This window comes from Lepidochelys olivacea (genome assembly GCF_965140295.1).
Source record: "Lepidochelys olivacea isolate rLepOli2 genome assembly, chromosome: 2".
NCBI classification, from domain to species: Eukaryota; Metazoa; Chordata; order Testudines; family Cheloniidae; genus Lepidochelys; species Lepidochelys olivacea.
In genome coordinates this window covers 191,767,034-191,792,361 of record NC_140412.1, presented here as the reverse complement: position 1 = coordinate 191,792,361, position 25,328 = coordinate 191,767,034, and the positions used below count along the sequence as shown (strand labels likewise).

General features: G+C 42.4%; 1 protein-coding gene across 1 annotated transcript; it reads left to right on the top strand.

Moving 5' to 3' along the window:
- Positions 1 to 4,380: 4,380 nt before the first annotated feature.
- On the top strand, positions 4,381 to 23,828 carry LOC311516773 (prostatic acid phosphatase-like; the record flags this gene model as incomplete). The annotated part of the gene is made up of 11 exons (XM_084621111.1): positions 4,381 to 4,395; positions 6,016 to 6,111; positions 7,222 to 7,308; positions 8,341 to 8,493; positions 11,644 to 11,742; positions 13,706 to 13,810; positions 14,656 to 14,788; positions 18,956 to 19,038; positions 19,649 to 19,759; positions 20,349 to 20,499; positions 23,710 to 23,828. 11 exons carry the CDS (start codon positions 4,381 to 4,383, stop codon positions 23,826 to 23,828), a joined length of 1,152 nt encoding a protein of 383 aa, XP_084477237.1.
- Between the last annotated feature and the right edge of the window lie 1,500 nt (positions 23,829 to 25,328).

Below are 25,328 nucleotides of genomic sequence, written 5' to 3'. Positions count from 1 at the left end.
GTTCCAGTGCCACTGGGTGTCAGTGTGAAAAGTGATATTTGTCAATATCACTTTTCACAGCAGACGTAGAGTCCCATTGCCACCCTTACTTTTGTGCTGCTGCTGCTACCCCGACGTTGGCAGCTGGAGCCCCAGCACTTCCATGTGATGGATGTGGGGGGAATGAAAGCCCAAGCCAGCTGCCTCTGGTGAGGGATTGAGGCGGGGTGGGGGAATAAGAAGAGGCTGGGGCTCCAGCTGTCAGCCCCAGGCTGCCGGGACTCCAGCTGTCCCCTTTATCCCCACCTCCCAGATGTGCATGGCCCTTCTGCATGAGCCCCAGCCACTCGTGACTGACAGCCAGAGCTCTTTCCCGCCCGCCCCTCCCCCCCCCCCCCCCCCAAAGGCTACAGCTCTCATGCCTTCGGAGGTCTGCCACATAGTTTGAGAAAGCAACTTAAGCTTGAGCTGCATAGGTGTAACTATGTTCTACAAATTGATGTCCTGACCCAATTTGTTAATTGAGAGTTCTGCAGAGCCATTCATAGGAGGTGCTCACTTTCTTGGAGAATCAGGTCCTTAATATCTAAGAACCACCTCTTTACCTCTGTTCCATTCACTTTCTGCCACCCACTGAAAAAGAACATAGTACTCCATTTATTTCTAGGATAGCATACACCATTTTATTTATTTCCTTACTTACAATAATTGCTATTCCAGAGAATTTTCATGTAAATTGTCCTCCTTTTCAGATAAAGGCTAAATTATTCTAGTATTCCAGTTACACTTTAGCTGGTTGAGCAATCAGCTATACAATTCCTATAGATCTGGTCTTACTATCACAGTATATTTCCCCTTCCCTGGCACAGCTTCACTGGGTTGAATTCTTATCTTTTAGGTGTTGTCTCCTGGACTTGCTGATTCGAATTTGAACGATATACTGAAATGATGTGCCAAAATGGAAACCATTTTCACCCCTTTCTTTTTCTTATTACTGTACTTTTCCCTCCTAGCAGCAAGTCACAGCATAAAGCACACCTGCAGCAGTAAACAAGACAAATGTTTCCCTTTCTTATTTTCAGGACTTTGCCAGATTCTGAAAAGCTGCCAAGCTTTCTCCAGCTGACGTTCACCTTTGCGCTGACTCTGCACTTTGTGCTTTACAGACCACTAGTTCTTTTGCCTGAACAGGAATAATTTAAGCCATTTTATCAAAATGCTATTTTGACTTTCCTTCTGACGTGTAAACTTTAACCTCCACTGGAGCTGTTGTGCACGGCCCTGATGCTGAATGTCAAATGCAATCTGGTAGAAAAAATGGGAAATATCTAGCAGAATCCCATTAGGTAGAAATGAACTTCTAAGACATTGCATCTATAAATCACAGATTCCTAGAGACATATATTCCCCACCCATGGATATAGGAAAGAAGTCACTCACCCAAAAGGTGAGTCGTTTCTGAAAAGCTGCAGCTGCGCCACATCCTCCCCGTTGTAACACAGGATAGGCAGCATTGGAGAAGAGGCAGAGGGGTGTGGCACACAGGCAAAGAACCCAGGAATAATGACAGTTCAAACACTTTGGAACCTTGAGCAAACCTGCTCAGCTTCCCAGCCTCTGTGGATTTCCTGGCACTGGTAGCATGGCTGGTTTCATTGCATGCTGCTTTTGCCTCCCCACTCGCTATATGATCTCTCCGTTGGGGTTAATAGGGCACAGAGTGAGCATCAGGGGTCATAATTACCCAGAGCCATATATTTCAGCATAATTTGCTATGTTTTCCAATGGACAATACCAGATGTTCCCTGCCCACTGAATTTCCCCCTCCCCTCTTTTTTGTGCATTATGGTTCTGCAACCTAACTGGTGCACAGGAGCAGGTGGTGGCTACATAATGCCTCCATATGATTCACAAGTCCTCCCCTACCCACACTTGCCATTTTCTCTGCTCTGAGGTGTGCAAGGAGAGATGGATCCCAGCTGTGAAGTTCAGATTCAAACTTCTACAAACTTGATGGAGTCATTCGAATACAGGGTTTTAGCTTGGGCTCATCTCTGGAGAGATGGAAACAAGATAAGGAAAAATCAGGCAAGGAAGAGATAGGAAAAGGACAAAAGGGAAGGAGACCCTGCTTATAAATATTGTTCAAACACAATATTGGGAGGCAATTTGTTTTGATTAAACCTACATACTCAACCTCCTCCTCTGTTGTGACATGGGCTAACTTAATTGCCAGAAACTTGTTGATTGGTAATATGTTCTGGATGGTGTTACAGACACATTTCAAGTTCAACCTGTTTGAAACTCAAGAAAACATAATTCAGAGATGACTGGAGTAACTCACCATGACCCCAAGATCAGGAGAGGACATTGGGGTTTCTAGTCTAAACCATGGGGGAGATGTCCAAAGGCATAAATGCCAGTTAGGCACTTAACTTCCACGGACTTCCAATGGGTATTAGATGCCTAACTGCCATTTGTGCCTTTGGAAATCTCTCTCCCACTCTCCCCAATATCTGCAAAGCTCAGAAGCAGTAAAATACACAAACCAAATTCTGTGTTGCATAAAGGCATTAAACTGAAGCTGGATGAAAACAAAACCACAATGAACACCTATGCAGTCAATGAACATAGCATATGACACAAATGAAAGAACACCGATGTATGCTTTCATAAAACACTACCTCCCTCCCTGAGGACTGGTTGAGTAAAATATTTGAATTAATGATGCTGAAGTGAACACATTTATCAAGGGAAACTGCTCTCATTTTGTGCCATCTCCTTATCTCCTCCCCGCTCTGCCTTTTTCTGTTTCCCAGTGTCACCAGTACAAAAAGCTACTCTTGCCATCACACAATCCCTTCTCTCTTTTTTCCCCTTTCATCCTGCCATTCTCTACTGAACTGCCAGGTGAAACTAAGAAAGCTCCAAGTTGCTACAACATGGGTTTGCTTTAAACTTAACTGGAAGTAACAGCTCCATTTTAACAAGAGGTAAAAGGTCTAAGTGTCAACTTTGAAATACACATTTATAGCGCAAGGAGCACCTGGATCTTGGACCACAGTTGAGGTTTATGAGTTTGTTATAGCTGCCTACTTAGAGTGGTTAGTCCTTTAGATCCACCAATAGCAATTCATGCCTTTAGTGCGAAAGATATCAACTTCAATCCCCTCTCCCAACCTGAGCAAGGTAAGTTTCAAAAGTAGCACACCACATTTGGGGCTTGAACTCAAGCAGACCTCAGATGCTTGGGAAGCTCAGTCACATGTATTTCCTAGAACCATGGGCTTAGGCCTCAGTAGTCTTTATTCAGCTCTTCACCCTTCCAATACAGAGAAATGGAGTTACATAAAGTTTATACTATGCAATGATCTTTGGATGAAGACATACAAACCAAGGTCTTTTCTGCTTTGTGTGGACTTAAAGAAGCCATGGCACTTTTTAGAAGAGGGCAAATCCCTCCTCTTCTGAAAAAAGGTTTCTTTAATCTATACCGAACAGAAAGGATGCTGGTTTATATGTTTTCATCTTAAAAAAATTCCATGCACATTCCCACTCTTTACCCACCCAGACAGAGCTACAATGCTGTTTTACTCAGCACGATAAATGCTCTTGAATGAGAGAATTGGAACTGAAGAGTATGCAAGAAGTTATGTTGCATACAGAGTACAGGATGCTGAGTGCTACTATTACAAATCTACCATGATTTTAGTGTCTTTCTACTAATTAACAAATAAGGCACGCTTCTGTATCAAGGGCTCGAGCCAACAATCATTGAAGTCTACAGAAATCTTTCGACTGACTTCAATGGGAGTTGGTCTGGGCAACTTCCATGTACTTAAAATTAGAAAAAAGTATCTTGCTATGAAGTTATATTGTGGGCGCATGCAAATTGCATAGTTGACTTTTAATTGGGAATTTAATCTTCATTCTTAGCAAAGGCATCAGCTTCTTCAAAAGAGCAAATTAATCCCACAAGAGACTTGTGGTATATCAACTTGACAAAAATGTGGCCAAAGAAACAAGCGACTTTTCTTCCCCATCCCCCCAGCAGGTCCCTCATTCCCTCCCACCCTGTCCACTTGATTTAATCATCAGGGAACACAGCTCTTTACTTAATTATCTTGTCATTAGAGGTGCCCTGAGAAGGGATTAAAAACACTGTTTTGAGATTTTAAATCAGTAACAAAAAATGTGTGGAATTAAAAATTATATATAAATATATGTAGTATACATTATATTGAATAATATACATTATATTGAAAATCAGATTCTCCTTTGCTTACATCCCAACACCTGAGTTCAGGAATTTAGGATTATGTGTTGTTGATAACATTAGCACCTTACAGAAAGCTTCCTTATGCTGCTTTAGGTGTTAGTCGGGACATCTACTCTAGCAAGATGAACTCTGAATTGGTAAAAATACAGTTACATTCACCTTAAAGGACTGGCAGCTTTTCTTTATTTTTAACACTCACCTTACCACCTGCTGTTTGTGCATATTGGTACTGAGGGCTACCAGGAAGGTGGGCATGGTAATTGGCACTTTTAGGGGAGTGGTTAAAAGCTGCATGCTTTAGTTTACCATCTGTAAAGTGAATATAAATAATAATAATACACCTCACAGCAGGTACTGGGGGACTTAATTAATATTTGTAAATTTTTGTGAGCTTCTGGGATGAAAGGTGCACTTGCAGTGGAAAGTATTATTTACAATGAAACTGTTTGCAAAATCAAATTGCATTGTGGAAGTGTGATGCATTTATTCTCAAAGAGGCATTCAGTCCACAGTACTGCAAAGGCAAAGTCAGGGAATGAGTCTGAAATTATTTTAAAAAGTGTACAGGATAAAATGGGGGGGAGGGGGCATTGGGGTGGGAGGGCATTTTTGTGATGAGAGAAATTCAGTTATTCAGAGCTATTTAAAACAGAATGTGTAGGGCTGGCATTTTCTTTGTACCCTGGAATAAAAGGACCACAAAAGCAATCATATCTGCCCTCTGATGCATGACTCATGTCGCCACTTGCCTTGCATGTGCATGCACAGTCGCTCATGTGTTCTGCTTATCAGACGGACCAAACTCTCACGGCAAAATTCTGGTCCCGTTGAAGTTAGTAGCAAAACTCCCAATGACTTCAAAGAGCCAGGATTTCACTCCAAGTCCACCCAAAATCTAGGTGGGTACCTTCTTAAATCAATCAGATTTACATGGCACACCAGTCATTTCAGACATATGTAAAGGACAAAAAATTCAATACCCCCTGTTTTCAGGGTTAATGGAAACAAATTCTTGAATTCAAACTTTTAAAAACAGTCCTATCATCTGAGGAGACCAAAACAGGAGGTAACATTGAGATAACATATTTTAGGATCTAGATGCAATGGAGCCAGATTGTGCCTTGCCCTTATGCAAGAGTGTGTATGGGGGGGGGCAAGGGGAGGGGGGAATAGCAGTCAGTAGATATTTACTAAGGTAGTGATATCTTTTTATATAATGTGACCACATTGGAATGACTGTGAAAATGGAAAGGAAGTATCACAGGATTAGACTTCAATTGCAATACATGGAAATAATATTCTAAATTATATTACTAACAAATCAACGGCCAACTCTTTCAAACTTGGATGTCAAAGCTAAGAACCTAAATCCATATTTAGGCCCCTGAATCTATGGTCTGGTTTTCAGAGGTGAGCATTCACAAGTCAATCAGGCCGCTTGTTTAGGTGTCCAAATATGACTTTCGAAGCCTACCTCTGGAATTCAGGTTCAAAATTTTGGCCAATATACTTTTATGTCCTATGTGGGAAAAATCATCAGACTCTTCCCATTCACAGTTCAGTGGGCATTGGAATGATACCCCAATATCTTAATATATACTTCAATCCGACTTGATGCGTTGACTTGTGTTTCTGCAGACTCTCCAGTTCTTTGGATTGCCCAAGAGGTGCTAGGACTAAAATGATATGCTAGTCTTCCAGACAAGTAAAAAGGAAACCCAAAGGGAATTAATTCGGTCTTTGATTCATCTCACTAGATTTTTCGACATGGTGACCGAACTCCAATTCAAAACTTTCCAACCGATCTACACAAAGAAAGCAAATGGCCACAGGGATTTGGACAGCTTACCAAGGTTTGTTGGCTTTTCACAGAAATGAGAACATTAATGCAATAAAAATTATGCAGGTGTCTGATCTGTGATTGAAAAATATTAGCAACTAACCAGGTAGGTGTAATTCATAAATTAAACCTTTAGTGCAGTGATATTTCACCAGTAGGTGTTAAATTCAATCTGGCTCTTTATAGGTAGAGATGTGACTCTCAGCCTGGGGGGAAGGTATTGCACACCTTCCTGATGATGTGGCTGCATTAAGATAAGAGGCCATTTAAATTTTAAAAAAGCATGCCAGTTAGACCTGTATTTGTGTTGGTAATCCATTTAAAACAAGAAAAAACGTTTGTCTTAGCTTGTAGAAAGCTGCTCTAATTTATTTTTATTAATAATTTTTAAATGTTCCATTCATTATATTTTATTCTTAGTATGTGAAATTTTTTTGTGGATATCAATAAAAGTGCTTTTTTGGCTGCTAAAGGTTAAGGGATCCTACCCACAGCCTTGGAGAGATCTAATAGAACAGATAAAATACCACTCCAAGACATGTTAGCAGCTGCTGTTAAACCAAATACAAGTTGGCAGAATGTAATTAAAGGGATGAGAATCAATCTACAAACTCAGGAGTCAGATCAATAATTTAGTAACAATGAGTTGCTATGAATAAGCCAATCATTTTCTTCATAAGTATTTGGATCACATAAAGAAACATACTCATTTGACACTAACTGATCACTCAACTTAATGGGCATGATTCTCTTCACACACCCCACAGTGTAAATCAGGAATAACTCTGCTGAAGTTACATCAGTGTGAAAGCTCTAAGTGAGAGTAGAATCTAAGTGACAGTATAATCCATCTCTCCCAGCAGGACATGAACTATGACGTAACACCCTCAGTATCTTAGAAAGTATAGTGTCCTAATATACTGAGACTAGTTTATGGATATAATTGAACTTTCCCGTTGAAAAACAAGATGTAAACATGCACAAAGCATACAATATGGCATAAAAATGGTTAATGATCACTGGAAAAATTCACTGAAGACAGAAGGAAGAGTGGAAAGGAAAGCTGTATTAAAGTTTCACAACCACCTTAAACTGACACTCACCTGTACTGCTGTCCACACAGATTGGAATGCAGCAACAATATGAGCTTGGACAGTATATGCGGAAAAGATACTCAAACTTCCTGAATGCCACATACAACCGGCATGAGGTAAGCATCAGAATTTGTGTGAAGGAAATTTCTCTTGCACCATTGGACTGTGAAACTTGTACTTCTGGGTCAAAAAAATCAACCCACCATATTAAAGCAAGAGATAAGGTTAACAAAATTTCAGCATTTTTGAAAATCAGGCCACTTAATTAGCTGCATAAATATAAATTAAGGAGCCTAATGTTAAGCACCTAAATTTGAAAATTCTGGCCACACAGCATATCATATAAAGGATTAACAGAATTTCAGAAAGTCACAAGAGAGGGCGGGAAACTGCATTACAGTCCCACATTTCCCTAAAATCCTGCCCCACTGGGCTAATGGATGAGGCTGAAGATGAGAAATGCTCTAAGCACGACTGAAATGGCTGATACTCAGATGATATCCTTATCAGGGTCCTGTTATCTGAGAAAATTCTTCTTGAGAAAAATGTATATAATGGAAGTAATAGGGTATACTGTGAACTATGATGTGCAAGGGAATGAAGGCAGCCACAGCAAATACCATGTGTAAACTGTCAACCTTGCCCCGGAAATGGCACACAGGAGTAATTTAAAACACACCTTAAACATACAAACCTATACACAGAGGTGCTGGAACGATTTTTATAGTAGGGGTTCCAAACCAAACTGTAAACCCTGTATATAATAGAAACCACTTCAAGTCAGGGGATGCTGCAGTACCCCTGCATCCCTAGTTCCACCTCCTATGCCTATACATGCTTGTATCTCAGAGGAACGGATAAATGTTTTTTTTTAATCTAGATTTTAGTGCTTCTTCATAATTTTTTCTGTGTTTAGATTCCAAGGTGAAAGGTGCCTTTGAGAAATTCCATTTAGACTGATGAAGTAGAGTCCTAGAAACAGGACTTAAGTGTGACTAATCTACCGCTAGCCCTCTGCACAAGGGTGAATTTCACCTTTTGTGATTTATGCAAAACAGGAGAAAGGAAAAGAGGGAAGCATAGAATGGGAATTTGGATCATTGTTGTTAATTATTAGGAAAAAATTATTTTTGTCATTTTACTTTCAGATTTTCATTCAAAGCACAGACTATGATCGAACCATTATGAGCGCTCAGGTATATCTCGCCGGACTCTTCCCCCCAGTGGCCAATCAGATCTGGAATCCCCAGATCCTTTGGCAACCCATCCCGGTTCACACTATGCCACTATCACAAGACCATGTGAGTACCAATTGGGAACTTTCCACCTCTGATCAGATTTTTCAGTAGGAACACGAATTAGGAGATGAGAACGTAACTCTCCCCTCAACATGTTCAATCCAACAGAAAACACCTTCCATAGCTGGTGGGCTATAAAAGTGCCACATGCAGTCATGCAGGCCCAGCCATAATTGTTGCATGAAAGTAAACAGGGACTGAACAGCTGACATGCATTCCTCATCACCGTCTCCTCCACAGGGAAGCTCTGACATTATCCTGTCAGGAATGAAGCTGAGGAAGTTCCACTAAAATCTTTTCATGGGGGCTGGTTCTTTCTTTCAGACAGACAGACCTTTAAGGTGGTTTCAAGTTTAAATTTGCTTTGAATTCTTCCCTGCCTGACAGGTTTGATCCTGAGGTCAGCCAAGGAGAGAAGTTTACATCAAAACTGTAACGATCTCTCTGTGGTTATTACTAATTTATACTGCAGTAGCACCCAGGAGCCTCAGTCATAGATTGGTGCCCCATTGTGCTAGGTGCTGTATAAACACATAATTGAAAGACAGAACCAACCCTGAGAAGCATACAAACCAAGTGAATGTATCTAAGAAATGATAGGGCAGGTAGAAGCTATGGCATAAACAACTCTTTCTGACTGACTCAGGTACAGATCTGTCAGCCAGGGGGTGCTGCTGCAACGAGGCACTGTGCAGGCCAAAGATTTAACAAGAACCAAAGCTGCAGAGAGCAGGGACAGAAAGGGCTTCATTCCTCATGCTACCTCCAGTGCTTTGAGGAAACAGAAACAAGGATCAATAAAACCACCACCCGCCATGTCATCAAGGTCATCAGAGGATGGGTCACAGTCATTAGGCCACCATGCCTGTCTACTCCAGAGATGTTCATGAGCATTACGCCATTCTAAAGCCATGTGTGAAAGTGAGATGGGGGGGGTGCTTCAAGCAAACTGGATCAGACATAATGTGACTCAGCTTGAACCTTCATTCTGCCCTCCAATGAAGCAAGAGGAAGGGAGGTTTTCAGGTGGGAAGGGCTTGAAAGTGGTTTTGATAAGCATCAGACCTGTCAGATGTTTATCCAAACCAAACCTCCAAACCCTCTGAGTCACCACTTTAAAAGGAAAGGGAGCTGCGGGAGGAGGCAACGTCATTTGCATGAGTGCTCTTCTTCCCTGTCAGCTCTGCAACTTTCCCAGATGGGGGAATTAACCTGGTCACAGATTATTTTCTTGTGATCCATTAAGAACCGACAGGTAGCAGCACTGTGTACTACTTAATGAAACCAAAGGGAGTGGCTTAAGTAATAACACCCAAAGGGTAGTAATTAAGCTATACAGCAAAAGGAGTATTTGTTATGATGTAATAAAAAACAACATTCCAAAGCCTTCCATCTTAGCCTTGAACCTCCAAGGTATGCCGCTATTGCAGAAGAACACACACTCTGGAGGTCATGCAATATTTCCAATTTAAAGCGTTAACTCCTCTCTGCTAGTATCTGCTTCAGTGAGGAAGGCCTACGTCCAGGGGGAAGCACTAGAGGTGCATTCTGCCCAATTTACCGGGAGTGAAATTCACATTAGGTCAGAAAAGGCCAATACAAGACACGCGACACTTAAGTCCCACTTAAGCCATCAAAGTTGGGCTTAAGCAGGAGTGAAGTGATGCATGGGTTGTGCAGATTCTTTGAATAGGGATGAATTTCACACATGGCGTATTAAGCAGTAATGATGCTATTACATAGGCACCCTTTCAATATTTAGGAGCACAGTTCACTTCTGTCTCTTGTTTATTCCCAAGAATACTCAATGGCAAAACAGGTACCAGGTTATTGTGGCTCCACTGAAAAAATGCCATATTTTACACATGAATCGGAGAGCAGGATTTGGACTGAGAAATCAAACTTTCAGCTGTCTCGTATGCCGTTTCCAGCACTGGGCTGCATTTGGTGTGACTCAGGAGCTGAGAAGTGAGGAAAAAAGGAGTTTCAAATGCCTTTACACTGTGGATCCTGGGAACTGGGCCAGTTCTCGAGCAATTCTAAGATATACACAGCAGCTTAAGAGGGTCATTCTGACAGCCAGGAATCAGCTAGATTAACAGCTTCCTGGACATGCCAGCAAAATCTTCCACTGCCCAAATTCACCAAGTGTATGAACAACTTGCACCAATGGATTGGCACAAAGCAGCTGCAGCATGTCCATGAATCTGACCCACAACGGTTAGACACCACAGTGACAGATGAAGCTAAGTTGGGTAAGATAGATGGTGACAATGGTCCAGACCCACCAAGGTATTTAGGTGCTTAAGCTCCAGACTGTTTAAGTACCTATCCACAATGGAACACTAACTGGGCGAGAGAGAGAGAGAGAATGAAGCTGTAGGTCAGTGATTAGGGCACCACCTAGGAGATGAGAAACTCCAGGTCCAGACCCTGTGCTCCAGTCACTCTTTCATTATTTACCCATAGTGCAACAGCTTCCACAGGAAAGACTGAAGGAGCCCTAAATCAGAATATCCCATAACTATGGGGCTGGACAATGTACCTGAGAGTGGGGAGATCCCTGATCATATCTTTTCTCCCTCTCTGGCAGAGAAGGGGGAGTCGAACCTGGATCTCACAGATCCCATGTGAGTGCTTTAACCACCGGGCAAAAAGCTATCAAGTGGGCACCCACACCACCTCCTTCTCTGTCGTGTTGTAGAGCAAGGCAGGTGCCTCACTCAGTGCCTCAAGAAGTGGCTTAGGCACTTCAGCTGCCTGACTCCATGTGGCTGATTCCCATTCATGGATTGCTAAGCAAAGATACATGCCTCCCTTCAGCCTGGACTTAGGCACCTAACTCAGAGAGATGGGCAGTGCTTAGCACACATCCCTGTCATCAGCATCTGCAATTGGCTAGCTTGGGCAGCTCCCCACCTAGCCATGCTGGCTTTTGTGGATTGCAGTCTAAGGAGTCTGCCTCTCTCCTTCACTGGATAGGGAGCTTAGATGCCTTTCTTAGGCTTTGTGGATCCCAGTGTTGTTCCTGTTATTTTCTAGGCACCTGAAAGTTAGGCGCTGTGATTCCCAGCTTTGCAACACCTAAGTCCCTGTGTGGATCCCATTCAAAGTTCCTGCCCACTTGACAAGTTTAACTTTTTTTTATTTCAGATGCTCCACTTTCCTTCTTCTAACTGTCCATGTTTTGATGAACTTCAGAATGAAACCCAGGCATCATGGCAATTACAAAACAAGTTGCAACCCTATATGGTAAAACAAAAAGGAAAGAATGTAAATTTAAGGGATTGTGACATTGGATTGTTTCCATTTACTGAAATTCTGTTACTGTCTCCCAAGGAACAACAGCCTCTTCAAAATAAAATTACCACAAGACAGGCTAATATTACTATAAAAATATAATATACTTGAACTCTGAACAAGTCTCAAATATATATTTTAACTTGAGTTTTATTTTAATTTTAATTTTTAGATGTGAATGTATCACTAACTAGCTCAGGCTATTTGAGTTATATTTAATATGTGATAAATAGTCAAAAGAGACTGAAAATATTCCAGAGGCAGTAATTTCCTGCACTACATTGTAGCACAAAACCAATCATACAGATGCGATTACTCTGCTGAAACTGAGGAGAAATAAAGACCTCAAGATGTGACTGTTGCAATGCAAAACCAATGTAAAAACAACTCAAGCATTTCCACTTGTGCAAGTTTCATTACAATGCTATTTATTTGCAACCTCTCACCCAAAGTTGAGCAGTGTTTCTGCTTTGGCCTTGACACACCTCTTCACCCAAATACCCCCCAACTTTTCCTGCTACAGAGGCTGTAGCAGGCAATAAGTAAATAGGGTGAACAGGCCTTGAACATCACAGTCTATGAAGTAGCCACCGCTACATTGGGTAGCCTGCTGAAGCAGTGCCTAGTTGTGCTGCCTCAGTGTCACTAGTCAGTTCCTGCTTCTCCTTTGTTTTATGGGGGAAAGCAAGCTGTGCCTGACTTTTTCCTTGTGCAGCTTACTTCCCACTCTTCACCAACTGCTGTGCTGGCCAGCGTCACCCATTCCCATAGCCAACTGCATGGGAGGGGAAGTAACAGCCTGACCGCCACTACTCCCTCTTCCACACTGTTATACATGGTTCAGGTGAAGAACACATAGGCATAAAGTGGCTTAGAGTCCCCTTACACCCCCTGCAGGAGCACAGAGCAAGGGTCCCTGCGGAACCAGTTGTGAAACCCTTACATGAATAAGTGCACAGTAAAGCCTGGTAAATTCCTATTTTAGACTTTGGTATGGTTACATCTCTCATGGATGAGACAAAGCCTGCCCCCCACCCCGTGAGACCTAGCTGTACCAACCTAACCCCGGTGTAGACCAGCGCTAGGTTGATGAAAGAATTCTTCCATCGACCTAGTGCTGATCTATACCAAGGGCTAGGTCGGTATAGCCAGGTCTCTGGGGGGTTGGATTTTTCACCTGCCTGAGAGACATATAGACCAGGCCTACCATGAGCAGGGCTTCACAAATGGTCTCTGGAAATGGTACATAAATAGGTTATTGCAAAAAGAGAAGGAAGGCAGAGCCCTGCATAACCTCAGGCAATTTCAGGCCCCTAGGGGTTAGAAGGAAAGACAACTCTCACAAAGAGTACATTGCGGGTACTTTTTTTATAAAGTCAAATTGATACAAATCATTCACAAGGAGGGCGGGATATAGTGGGGCTTCCATATTTCACATTCATTTTACTCCAATGTAATTATGCTTAATTTTCACAGAACTGGTAGTCTAGGACTGTGGCTCTCAAACTGGTTCCCATTCTGGTAGTCCAGAGGCAAGGTGCAGGATTGCTCAGTTTTGAAAGTTTTCCAAAGTCATTCCTAGAGATGTAGAGGTCACCTGGCTGCCAGCTACAGTGTACATACACATCCTGGTGACATTTAGATTGTGTCTCATGTGATTCATTTAATTATCCAGAACCCCAAAGCTGAAATGGTATTTCAGGCTATTTCAAAGAGCTGATCCCCCTCCTGGATTGAAATTCTCACATTCACTACATTCTTTGCCCCATACATTGCAACCTTACATTAGGACTATTCACATGTGTAAAGTTAAGCACACATGTAAGAGTTTGCAGGATCAGGGCCTATGAGTCCACATGAACATGTATCTAAGTGTATTGAGGCATTCGTTATTCCTTTTGTTTTTGTCTTTCAGGGGTTTTTAAAAACTATGGCAGCTAACACAGGATATGACGTGGACAGTCTCAAACAACTGAATAAGTTCAAAACCTGGAATACATACGATACTCTGCTTTGTGAGGTATTTAAAAGAGAAAGCAAGAGGGAGACTAATCCTGAAGATCTGATTCAGTTAAACACAGCAATTTGGTTTCAAGCAAACACAGTAATGACTGACCTTCTGTTCTGCCCTGGGCTTGGTTTCTTTTCAGCACCGTTTGAAGAATGGTGAATGATAATGAAGCATAATTTAGTGCATTAGAAAAGGATATTCTCAAATCATAGTTTACAATTTAGAAAACTAATCTTCATTCATCCCTGTTATTTATCATCCCTTTAAAACAGGACACTAAAATCCATCTCCTTATATTATTTCCCTTTCTGTACAACCCAGTGTGTTACTGTAGTTACTCAAGCATGCTGAGAAGCTCATAATGATTTTTGCTAATAGAAAAAGTGAAGTATTTTCTTTAGAACAACTCCTTATAAGTATATAAATACTTACCTGGAAGTTGAAAATAAGAGGTAGCAGCATTGTCTAGTGGTTAGAGCAGGAACTGGGAGTCAGGAGATGAGAGTTCCCCACGAAGAGCTAGATTATGCCTTGCAGATCCAGTGTTAGAGAAGGGGCAGGAGTGAGTTGGCCAGGCAGGACATGCATCTTCCTCTCCAAACCCACACACTAGCAGAAACCAAGAAGGAAAGCGACTGCAGTAAGAGAAAGAATTACATTTCCATTGGGGCCCCCTCCATGATGAGGAACCTCCCTAAAAGGGTGTTCTGGGGGAGATACCAGGAAATGAAGCCACACAACAAAGGAACTGGGAGAAAGCCACAGGGAGTCCAAAGGCAACAGTGTAAGGGTGGACTGGGGGACAGAAAATGAATGGGAGAAAAAATAATGTTCACTTTCCTTTTTTATGATAGAGTATTCACAATTATACTCTCCCTGAATGGGCTTCCCAATATGTAATGAAGAAGATGAAGGAGCTGGCAGCATTGTCCTTACAGTCACTCTTTGGGATATACAAAACAAAAGACAAATCACGACTACAGGGAGGTAAATAAAATATTGCACAGCACTGAAAAGGGAGGAGTGATACTATACAACAAATCCAGTCTCCTTATTCATGCAAAGCTCCTTGTTGAAATGGCACTACAGTGTGTTTCTAAATATACCTGGACACAGTAATAAACATTTAAAAATGTATTTTTAACACTGGTATTTGCATGATCCCTGGGATATCCTAACTGTACGTTTCCTAAATGTAGAAATGTCTTTGGTTACCCTAGTTCAAGTTTCAGAGTTGGTTGCAGAAATCCCAGCAGAAGATTCAAGGTCATTCTGACCTGAGTCTGACATATAATCACAGGACTGGAAGGAACCTTGAGAGGTCATCTGTCCAGTCCCCTGCCTAATGGCAGGACTAAGTATTATCTAGACCATCCCTGATGGGTGTTTGTCTAACCTGCTCTTAAAAATCCCCAATGATGGAGAGTTCACAACCTCCCTAAACAATTTATTCCAGTGCTTAACCACCCTGACAGTTAGGAAGTTTTTCCAATGCCCAACCTAAACCTCCCTTGCAGCAATTTAAGCCCATTGCTTCTTCTCCTATCCTCAAAGGTTAAAAAAAAATTTTTTCTCCCTCCTCCTTGTAACCACCTTTTACGTACTTGAAAACTGTTATGTCTCTCAGTCCTTCTCTTTTCCAGACTAAACAAACCCAATTTTTTCAATCTTCCCCCATAGGTCATGTTTTCTAGACCTTTAATCATTTTTGTCACTCTTCTCTGGACTTTCTCCAATTTACCCACATCTTTCCTGAAATGTGGTGCCCAGAACTGGACACAATACTCCAGTTGAGGCCTAATCAGTGCAGAGTAGAGCGGAAGAATTACTTCTCATGTCTTGCTTACAAGACTCCTGCTAATACATCCCAGAATGATGCTCACTTTTTTTGCAACAGCATTACACTGTTGACTCATATTTAGCTTGTGATCCACTATGACCCCCAGATCCTTTTCTGCCGTACTCCTTCCTAGGCAGTCATTTCCCATTTTGTAAGTGTGCAACTGATTGTTCCTTCCTAAATGGAGCACTTTGCATTTGTCCGTATTGAATTTCATCCTATTTATTTCAGACCATTTCTCCAGTTTGTCCAGATCATTTTGAATTTTAATCCTATTCTCCAAAGCACTTGCAACCCCTCCCAGCTTGGTATTGTCCACAAACGTTATAAGTGTACTCGCTATGCCATTATCTAAATCATCAATGAAGATATTGAACAGAACTGGACCCAGAACTGATCCCTGTGGGACCCCACTTGTTACATCCTTCCAGCGTGACTGTGAACCACTGATGATTACTCTCTGGGAATGGTTTTCCAATGAGTTTTTCACTCACCTTATAGTAGCTCCATCTAGGTTGTATTTCCCTAGTTTGTTTATGAGCAGGTCATGCAAGACAGTATCAAAAGCTTTACTAAAGTCAAGATATATCACGTCTACCACTTCCCCCCATCCACAAAGCTTGTTACCCTGCCAAAGAAAGCTATCAGGTTGGTTTGACACCATTTGTTCTTGACAAATCCATGGTGACTGTTACTTATCACCTTATTATCTTCTAGATGTTTGCAAATTGGTTGCTTAATTATTTGCACCATTATCTTTTGGGTTACAGAAGTTAAGCTAGACTGGTCTTTAATTCCCCAGGTTCTCCTTATTTCCCTTTTATAGATTAGCAGTACATTTGCCCTTTTCCAGTCTTCTGGAATCTCTCCCGTCTTCAATTACTTTTCAAAGATAATTGCTAATGGCTCAGATATCTCCTCAGTCAGCTCCTTGAGTATTCTAGGATGCATTTCATCAGGCCCTGGTGACTTGAAGATATCTAAATTGTCTAATTTTTAACTTGTTCTTTCCCTATTTTAGCCTCTTCTGATCCTACCTCATTTTTCACTGGTATTCACTATGTTAGACTGGTATTCACTATGTTTCACTGGTATTCACTATGCTAGTCACCACCAACCTTCTTGGTGAAAACCAAAACAAAGAAGTCATTAAGCACTTCTGCCATTTCCACATTTTCTGTTATTTTCCCCCTCTCATTGAGTGATGGGCCTACCCTGTCCTTGGTCTTCCTCTTGCTTCTAATGTATTTGTAGAATGTTTTCTTGTTACGCTTTATGTCTCTAGCTAGTTTGATCTCGTTTTGTGCCTTGGCCTTTCTAATTTTGTTCCTACATATTTGTGTTATTTGTTTATATTCATCCTTCATAATTTGATCTAGTTTTCACTTTTGTAGGACTTTTTTTGATTTTTAGATCATTGAAGATCTCCTGGTTAAGCCAGGTGGTCTCTTGCCATACTTCCTATCTTTCCTACACAGTGGGATAGTTTGCTATGGAGCCCTTAATAGTGTCTCTTTGAAAAACTGCCAACTATCTTCAATTGTTTTTCCCCTTAGACTTGCTTCCCATTGGGATCTTAGCTACCAACTCCCTGAGTTTGCTAAAGTCTGCCTTCTTGAAATCCATTGTCTTTATTTTGCTGTTCTCCCTCCTACCACTCCTTAGAATCATGAACTCTATCATTTCATGTTTCAGAGTAGCAGCCGTGTTAGTCTGTATCCGCAAAAAGAACAGGAGTACTTGTGGCACCTTAGAGACTAACAAATTTATTTGAGCATAAGCATATGGTGAAGTGGGTTGTACAGAACTCCTGTTCTTTTATCATTTCATGACCACTTTCACCCAAGCTGCCTTCCACTTTCAAATTCTCAATCAGTTCCTCTCTATTTGTCAAAATCAAATCTAGAACAACCTTTCCCCTAGTAGCTTTCTCCACCTTCTGAAATAAAAAATTGTCTCCAATACATTCCAAGAACTTATTGGATAATCTGTGCCCTGCTGTGTTTTTTTCCCAACAGATGTCTGAGTAATTGAAGTCCCTTATCGCCACCAAGTCCTGTGCTTTGGATGATTTTGTTAGTTGTTTAAAAAAAGCCTCATTCACCTCTTCTTCCTGGTTAGGTGGTATATAGTAGACCCCTACCATGACATCACCTTGTTTTTACCACTTTTATACCTACCCAGAGACTTTCAACAAGTCTGTCCCCTATTTCCATCTCAACCTCAGTCCAAGTGTATACATTTTTAATATGTAAGGCAACACCTCTTTCCTTTTTTCCCTGCCTGTCCTTCCTGAGCAAGCTGTACCCTTTAATACCAATATCCCAGTCATGCATATTATCCCACCAGGTCTCTGCGATGCCAGCTATGTCATAGTTGTGTTTATTTACTAGTATTTAAATGAATGACAGCAGCCTAGACCAGGTTTAGGTTCTATTTCTCCAATATTAAATCTAATTGTTTATTGAGCTTTGATTTTTTTTCTCTGATTTAATGTTAACCTTGGAAACACCTTCATGGCGACCTCACTGAGGCCCAGATATAAACCTGCCCCCAAGCAGCTCTGGGCACAGCTGATGATAGGGGATTCAGAGTCCTTGGTAGCCCTCTCCTCTTGGGTCTGGTTCTACACTGGTTCCAACCATAGAGTAAATTAGAAGAGCCTCAAGCCAGCTCTAAATTGCACTGCCTGACAGCTGGCCCCCAGGGCTATTCTAGCAGGCAGGGATCGACAAAGTGCAGGGATACCTCAGATACATCCCTTCACCCTGGCCAAGCCCCTGTTCTGGGAGCAGGAAAGGGAATGGTGTAGGTGCCCCTAGAAGGATTCCTCCACTGGCTGGTTCTGCTGGCTTTAGGACACTTTTGTATTGCGAGAACAGCACAAAAGGGCCCTAGGCTAAAAAGACTCAAGAACCAAGCCTTGAGGGAAAAGGCAACAGTCAAAGTTATGGCAAGTGAATGGTTGAAATATTTATCTGAGGTGCAGCTGTTATCAGAACAAAACGTCATTGGGGAGAAGGCAGCGCAGCCTAACTAAAGGGGCAGGCATTGTAACCCTAATTCTCAGCCATATTCTAGCCTAGGTTCTAATGCTCCTGTTTCTCAAACTATCCTGGATTCAAAATATTTTTTTTCATTTCTGTAACATCCATTGTTGAGCTCTGAATTCCATGTGAACTAAAAATGAATTACTGTTGTACATTCATGAACAGATCTTTCTGTTTAATACCTGGGATCTTTGAGTTTGGGCTTCCATCTGAATAGACTTTATTCATCAACATCCTCATTGCTCTTCCCCCATCTTCTTTAAGGTGTCCTGGTGAATGCTATTCTAAAAAACATCAAAAACGCCACTCAACCATCAAACAAGAGAAAAATGCAGATCTTTTCTGCAGTGAGTAACTTTATTTTTCCTAAATGTTGGTGTGATATGTTTACTAGTGGGAATTCAACAGAATGGGCTTTATTTGACTTGTACTAGGAGCAAATACAGGGGGAAATTTATATGCAATGTTACCAATGTATTTTGATGCAACAACTTTTCAATGTTAAAGAAAAAGATTACATTCCTGCTACAAATGGTGCAAAGGGGCTGTATGAGATCTATATTTTTCATTTTAACATATTGTAACCAAATTCATGCTTGGTGTAACTCAATTTATTTATCTGTTCCAATTTATAAAGTATCTATAGTTTAAGACACTGTATAGTGATTAAAATACAACAATTAGAGTGGTATATAAACAAGCTCAGTAAACATACAAACAAGAGACTTACTCTAGGGAAAGATTTGGATTCCTTCCTCCCCCCTTCAACAACCTGTCATGGGCTTTCTTGCCAAAGGGGGCAATAGGTTTTTCAAAAATAAAAAACAGACCACAACTGGGGTTTTACTTTATTATCCCTTCCTAGAACTAAAAAAGGTTGTTGGAGGTAGGGGCAGCAAAACCCCACTTAAAAGCAACTACTGTATTACATGGGAGCATTATTTTTCTTTTTTACAGCATGACACCACAATTGGTGCCCTACAGATGGCGCTCAATATTTTCAATGGAAAACTGCCACCGTACAGTGCTTGCCAGTTTTTTGAACTCTACCAAGAAAACAGTGGGCAAGTATCTTGACACATCTGCAGCACCCAAATGTGTTTTGCTTTCAGATACCAATTCATTAATGCCTTAGATTATTTTTGAGAGAAAAGCATCCTCGTGAAATATAATTATATTTTAAATGAATTTTACTGAGCAGTCCTATTCACAATGTTGCATTAAATGCATTCAGAACCAATAACTGACTGAAATATGAGAGAGAGAAAGAGAGAAAACACACTTAAGTTTAGTGGTGGAAATTAAGTGAATGGATAAATGTGACTGCTTCCCTAAATGGTGGCAATAGTTTTCAAGCTACCCCTTAGAGCTTATTGCAATCAGACATCCTTACATAGGGTCTGGTTCTGTTTTCATTTAGTTAAAGATTTCAAAAGGGCCTGCTGACATGACCTGTGACATTAGCAGTGACATGACTGTTCTAAGGAGCACTGAGCTTTGAATGTCTTTGCCAAGGTCTCTATTCTTGAAGAATTTGTTCTACAATAATTTCCATTAACAAAGGCTGTCATTTGCAGAGGGCTGTGTCTCTGAAGAGGAAATCTTAGATATAAGGATCTAATCTTTCTTTTTCTTCCGGGCACTGTAAATCAGGCACTACAGCATTGAAATGCACTATCGGAATGACTCCTTGACGGATCCTTATCTACTCAGGCTACCAGGCTGCACGTCTCCTTGTCCACTTGAGAAGTTTGCTAAGTTGGTCTCTCCTGTCATAGTGAAAAACTGGTCAAAAGAATGTGGAAAGTGTCAGGTGAGGAATTCCTAGGGTTGAGGAAGCAGGTCCCAGCCGCACACCTCTGCACAAACACCAATCCCCTGCCCCCTAAGGGGTCAGAGTTCACTCCTGGATCAAGCACCATGCTTAACAACAGAACAACACTTATCTAACCCAGGCAAAGCCAGGAGTAAACCCAAGGCAAGATCTCTGGTTAGAGATAACAGACCTCCTCACCTCGGTAGAGCACAGAGCCCCTGTCCCCATATCTGGCTAGACACACACAGACTCTCTGCCCCAGGCCCATGCAACCGGCCCCCCACCCCACCCCGGGGCAGTCCAATCTCTCTGCATTCTGGTGCTGGTATGCCTTGTGAGCTCAAACTGGTGGGTGTTGCTGTGTAGTCTCAGCTGACCTGTCAGCTCCAAGCTGTGTTTGTAAGAGTCCCCCGATGCAAGCACCCATGCAGCCATGCTGACTGTCCTCCAAGCAGCTCCCTAGTTCAGACTCTGTCTCTACCTCAGCTCAGGCTTGCTGCTTCTGCTGGCTGCTGCTCTTTCTTTGTTCCCTCCGCAAATCTTCCTTGGCTTATTTCTCCCCATTCCCCCACCATCAACTCATTGGTTTAAGCCCTCCCAGGTGGTCTGTAGTACCATTGTTTTGGAGTGGCACTCAGCCAAACAGGTTTGTGTAGAGTAGCAGGGAGGGGGGGAAGAGGGGATAAAGGAAGGCAAAAGGGCTCTTTACCCAGTCCCACACCAGTCACCATGTAAACACACCTGTCCTGAGGCATGCCCCTTGGCTTGGCCACTCTCAGCATTACTGTATCAGTTGGGTAGGAGGCTGAACCCCCCATTCAATCTTTGAGAATGTCTGAGAGAATTGCAGTACTCCCACCTCCCTGTTCTGCTCCTCGCCTGCCATGGGGCCAGATTTGGGTGCCTCTTCCATAGATGCTGGAACTAGGGGTGTTTGAAGTAGTAATAACAACCCAAATACGTGGTGCCTTCAGCACCCCCACTATAAAAATTGTTCCAGCACCACTGGCCTCTTCCCTGAGACACCCAATCTAATTCTACTTTCCCCTGCCTCAGAGCCAGGAGAAGGGTTGGGTGCTTCCACCGGGGATCCCCCCCCCATGTGAGCCACCCTACTAATGGGAATGGAGTGACTCCTTCTAGCCCTGCCTCTCGGCTACTGGGACTAAGATCTGCTCCCCCTACCCTGTTTGGTGGCTTGGGTTAAAAGCGTCAAGGCCTGAGCATATTCTGGTGGACCACCTTCTCCAGTCTCTCTGCAGACTGCTTCAATCTTCTATACTGGAGCCATTTGAAGTATGGGATCCCACAGACGATGCACAGTTTGTGGCACCAGGCTGCATCCAGTTTGGAGCGCCTCTGCTGCTTGAATAGGACCTGCCAATGGTTCCCTACCACCAATGGTCCGGCAGCAACATGTTTGCTATAGCTCCATTTCTATGTCTCAAGCTTGGTCCAGGTTCGCGGCTACAAGCTAACCTGCTTCACAGAGGTGTTGGTGACGCTCATTCTGAGGCCCTTGGTTGGATGCCCAAGGTCATGTGTATTGGCAGCTGCCCATTCTTGCCAAACATCAGGAAGTAGAGAGTATACTCCATAGATGTGTGCAGCATATTGTTATACAGATAGGTCAGCTCTGGCAGGCAGGAAGTTCAGTGTCTCCGCCACATCCCTGCTAGGAGCATCTGGTTGACTCACGCACAGAGGCTACTGCCTTGTTGGGGGTAGGCTGTCATCCTTAGCTTGTGGCTGCCAGATAGGGAGCACAATTTCTTGAACATCTGTGATTCAAAGGGCATGCCTAAGTCTGTGAGCACCTTGGTGAGGTAGCCATAGGCCGGGGCAAAGTAGTGCCAGAAAGCTTCTGTGGATGCTCTGACCATGATCTCCCTGAGGGGTGCAGCAACCAGGAATTTGGTGTGGTGATCCACCATCGTCAGGATGTAGGATGCATCGCTCTGGCTAGGCTCTACTTTCAAGTGGTCCCGTGCTCCCAACATCAAGGGCACAGTGGGCTCTGTCCCCCATTCCAGGGTTCCTTCTGTTGGTGCAGACCCAACCTGCCTGTTCAGTAGGTGCTGGCATGCACTGTGAGCACAAACTGGTGGGCCGTGCTGGGTGGTCTTAGCGGTCCTGTTGGCTCCAGTAAGAATTCCCTTTTGAAAGCACCAGTACAGCAGCTGGCTCTCCTCCAAGCAGCTTCCTATTTCAGACTCTGTCTCTGCCCCAGCTCAGGGCTGCTACTTCTGCTGCTCTTGTTTTGTTCTCGCTCCAAATCTTCCTGGGCTTCTTTCCTTCCCTAACCCTCATTGATTTAAACCCTCCCAGGTGGTCTGTAGTTAATTCTGTGTCCTTGTTCTGGAGTGGCACTCCCCACCCCCCAGCCAATCGGAGTTGTGCAGAGACACAGGGGTGGGGGAGGGAGTGGAAGAGGCTCTTTGCCCAAGCCCATAAAAGAGAAACAAAATGAAAGGCAATGGAATAGGATTGTGTTTTGTCTGCACACAGCATTTAAGCAGTAACTGCAGGAATGGCTTCAAACTTTCTATGTGCCATGATTCTTTAAAATAGTAGACTGATCTTCAGCTAAAGGATATGGGCCACATTCATCACTGATGGGGAAGGGAGTATAGATTACATTGCCTTGTGCAAGTGAGCTCCCTTGCATGCAAAGGGGAAATGCACCCAAAAGGAGTGAAGGCAGTGTTACTCCCAGCACTTTTCTCCAGTGCAGCTTTAGTACATAGCCACAACTTGATAAAGCCCATATAAGTTTGCAACTGAGACTCCTAAGGGAGATTAACTGAATCAAAGCATCTTCCAACACTCTTGGCCATGCCCTCTTCCCACCCATACTTGGTTTTGCTGACCCCCACCACACCTCCCACAGGCACCACCACATATGTGGTACATAGCTCTGACCCTGTGAACACTTATGGCCATGAACAAGAACTATTCACATGCATGATGTTATGTACATCAGTGTTTCCAGGATTGGGGTATATGTATTTATATAGGTGTAGCATATGTATTAATGTACTGGCACACATATAAACTTACCAGAAAAATAAACAAAATTCAGCTACAAAATACTTTAATGCAAAATATTAAAAGTTAAGACTATGGTCTGGAACTCTAAGGTGACATATATTGATACCTCTTCCTCACATGCATATTTTCCCTTTACTATTTTATCCCAAAGATACATTCCTAGGATTTGACTTTGCTGTTGGCCTGTTGTTCATCTTTGATGCTGTGCTGTTGTACCTCCTCTATGAATATGGAAGCTGCAGGCATAAAAACACTTACCGAAACTTTTGAAGGTAAAAGAATGAATAACTAGAAACTGCAAAACTTCTAGACCAGCTAGATGTCTGCTGCTGTTAAGTTGCCCTCAGTGTTTTACAATCTACGATGATCTCTGGTCAAATGTTTCTACAAAGTGCATTGAATGACGAGCATCTGCAACCCAATTTATAAATCACTGGATCATCACTGAAATAAGCTCATGTTTAGAATTTGCCCTTGTAATTTTGTTTAGGAAAACAGGGCTTAGATCATTTTAAACAATCTCTTTACTCCATACGACTGATAGCTTTTACAGTTGAGCATCATTTATGTTGTTCACTCAGATTTTTTCAAAGTCAAAGCTTTATCTGTGGTTTTTATACCAATTATTGATGCAACCACCAGAGAAAGCAGTGATATACTGTCCAACTTGATAAACGTTATTACCATCTGTCCCTCTCTCACCTCCACCAAAATAATCTTTGTTGAAAATCAGAGTCTATATTGTTTTCCTTACTTCTTATGTGTGGTCGTTCTGTCAGCATAGAGGAACACATTTTCAGCAGGTGGAAACTGCAATTACTGTACAAAGAATGTTTGTACCAGCATTTGTGTCCACAGTTACCACATTTATTCATGCAAACCATGCCTAAGTGCTGGCCTCAGCTTCCACCTGCAAAAATGGCTGACCTGATTTGCAAAGGTGCTATACTTTCACACTCTCATTGAAGTCAGCTGGAACTGTGGGCACTCACTAGCACATCTGAAAATCAGACCAGAAGCCAATATTGTGTTTATTATCTACTATTTCACTCCCCTCTCTCATCACTCTTCCCACCCTTGGACCTCCCCAAGCCATGGCTCTCCCCTCGCCTTTGTTTTCTCTGCCCCTGATCCCACTCCTATACCTAGAGTAGCCTCTCTCCTTCAGTACACTACCGACCTCACATTCTTCCTTCAAGTCCCTCCATAAACATCACTCCCTTCAGCCAGCTTTTAGGCACTAACCTTCTATATACCTGATCTCGGGCTTCACCTTATCTTTTATTTTAATTCACATTGCATGTTAACTCCCTGGCAGAGGCAGTGCTAGCCCATTGGGGTTGCTAAGCAGGAATATCCCCCCCCATACTAAGTCCACGTTTATTATAATAATAATAAAAAGCGAATAAGGGCCACCCTTGAGTTGCCTGGGGCCCTAAGCAATTGCTTGGTCTGCTTACCCCTAGCGCCGGCTCTGCTCTCTGGCCTCTCTAAAAATCCTTGGAACTAACAAGACATGTGCTGAAAGAAACTAATCAGTTGTTTTGCTTTTCATATTGCATCTCTTTCCTGAACTGCATTTAATCTATTTAGATTGTAAATTCTTTGGGCAGAGAACTTGTCTCCTTCCATGTCTGTAAAGTGTCATACACAATGATGGTGCCATATAATTCATTAATAATCATATTTTAAGGGGCAGTTTGTACCTTTTCTGCCACAGCTCTGTAGGGGGTGATGTGGGCCACATTGCCCCAGTAGAAACATCATGAA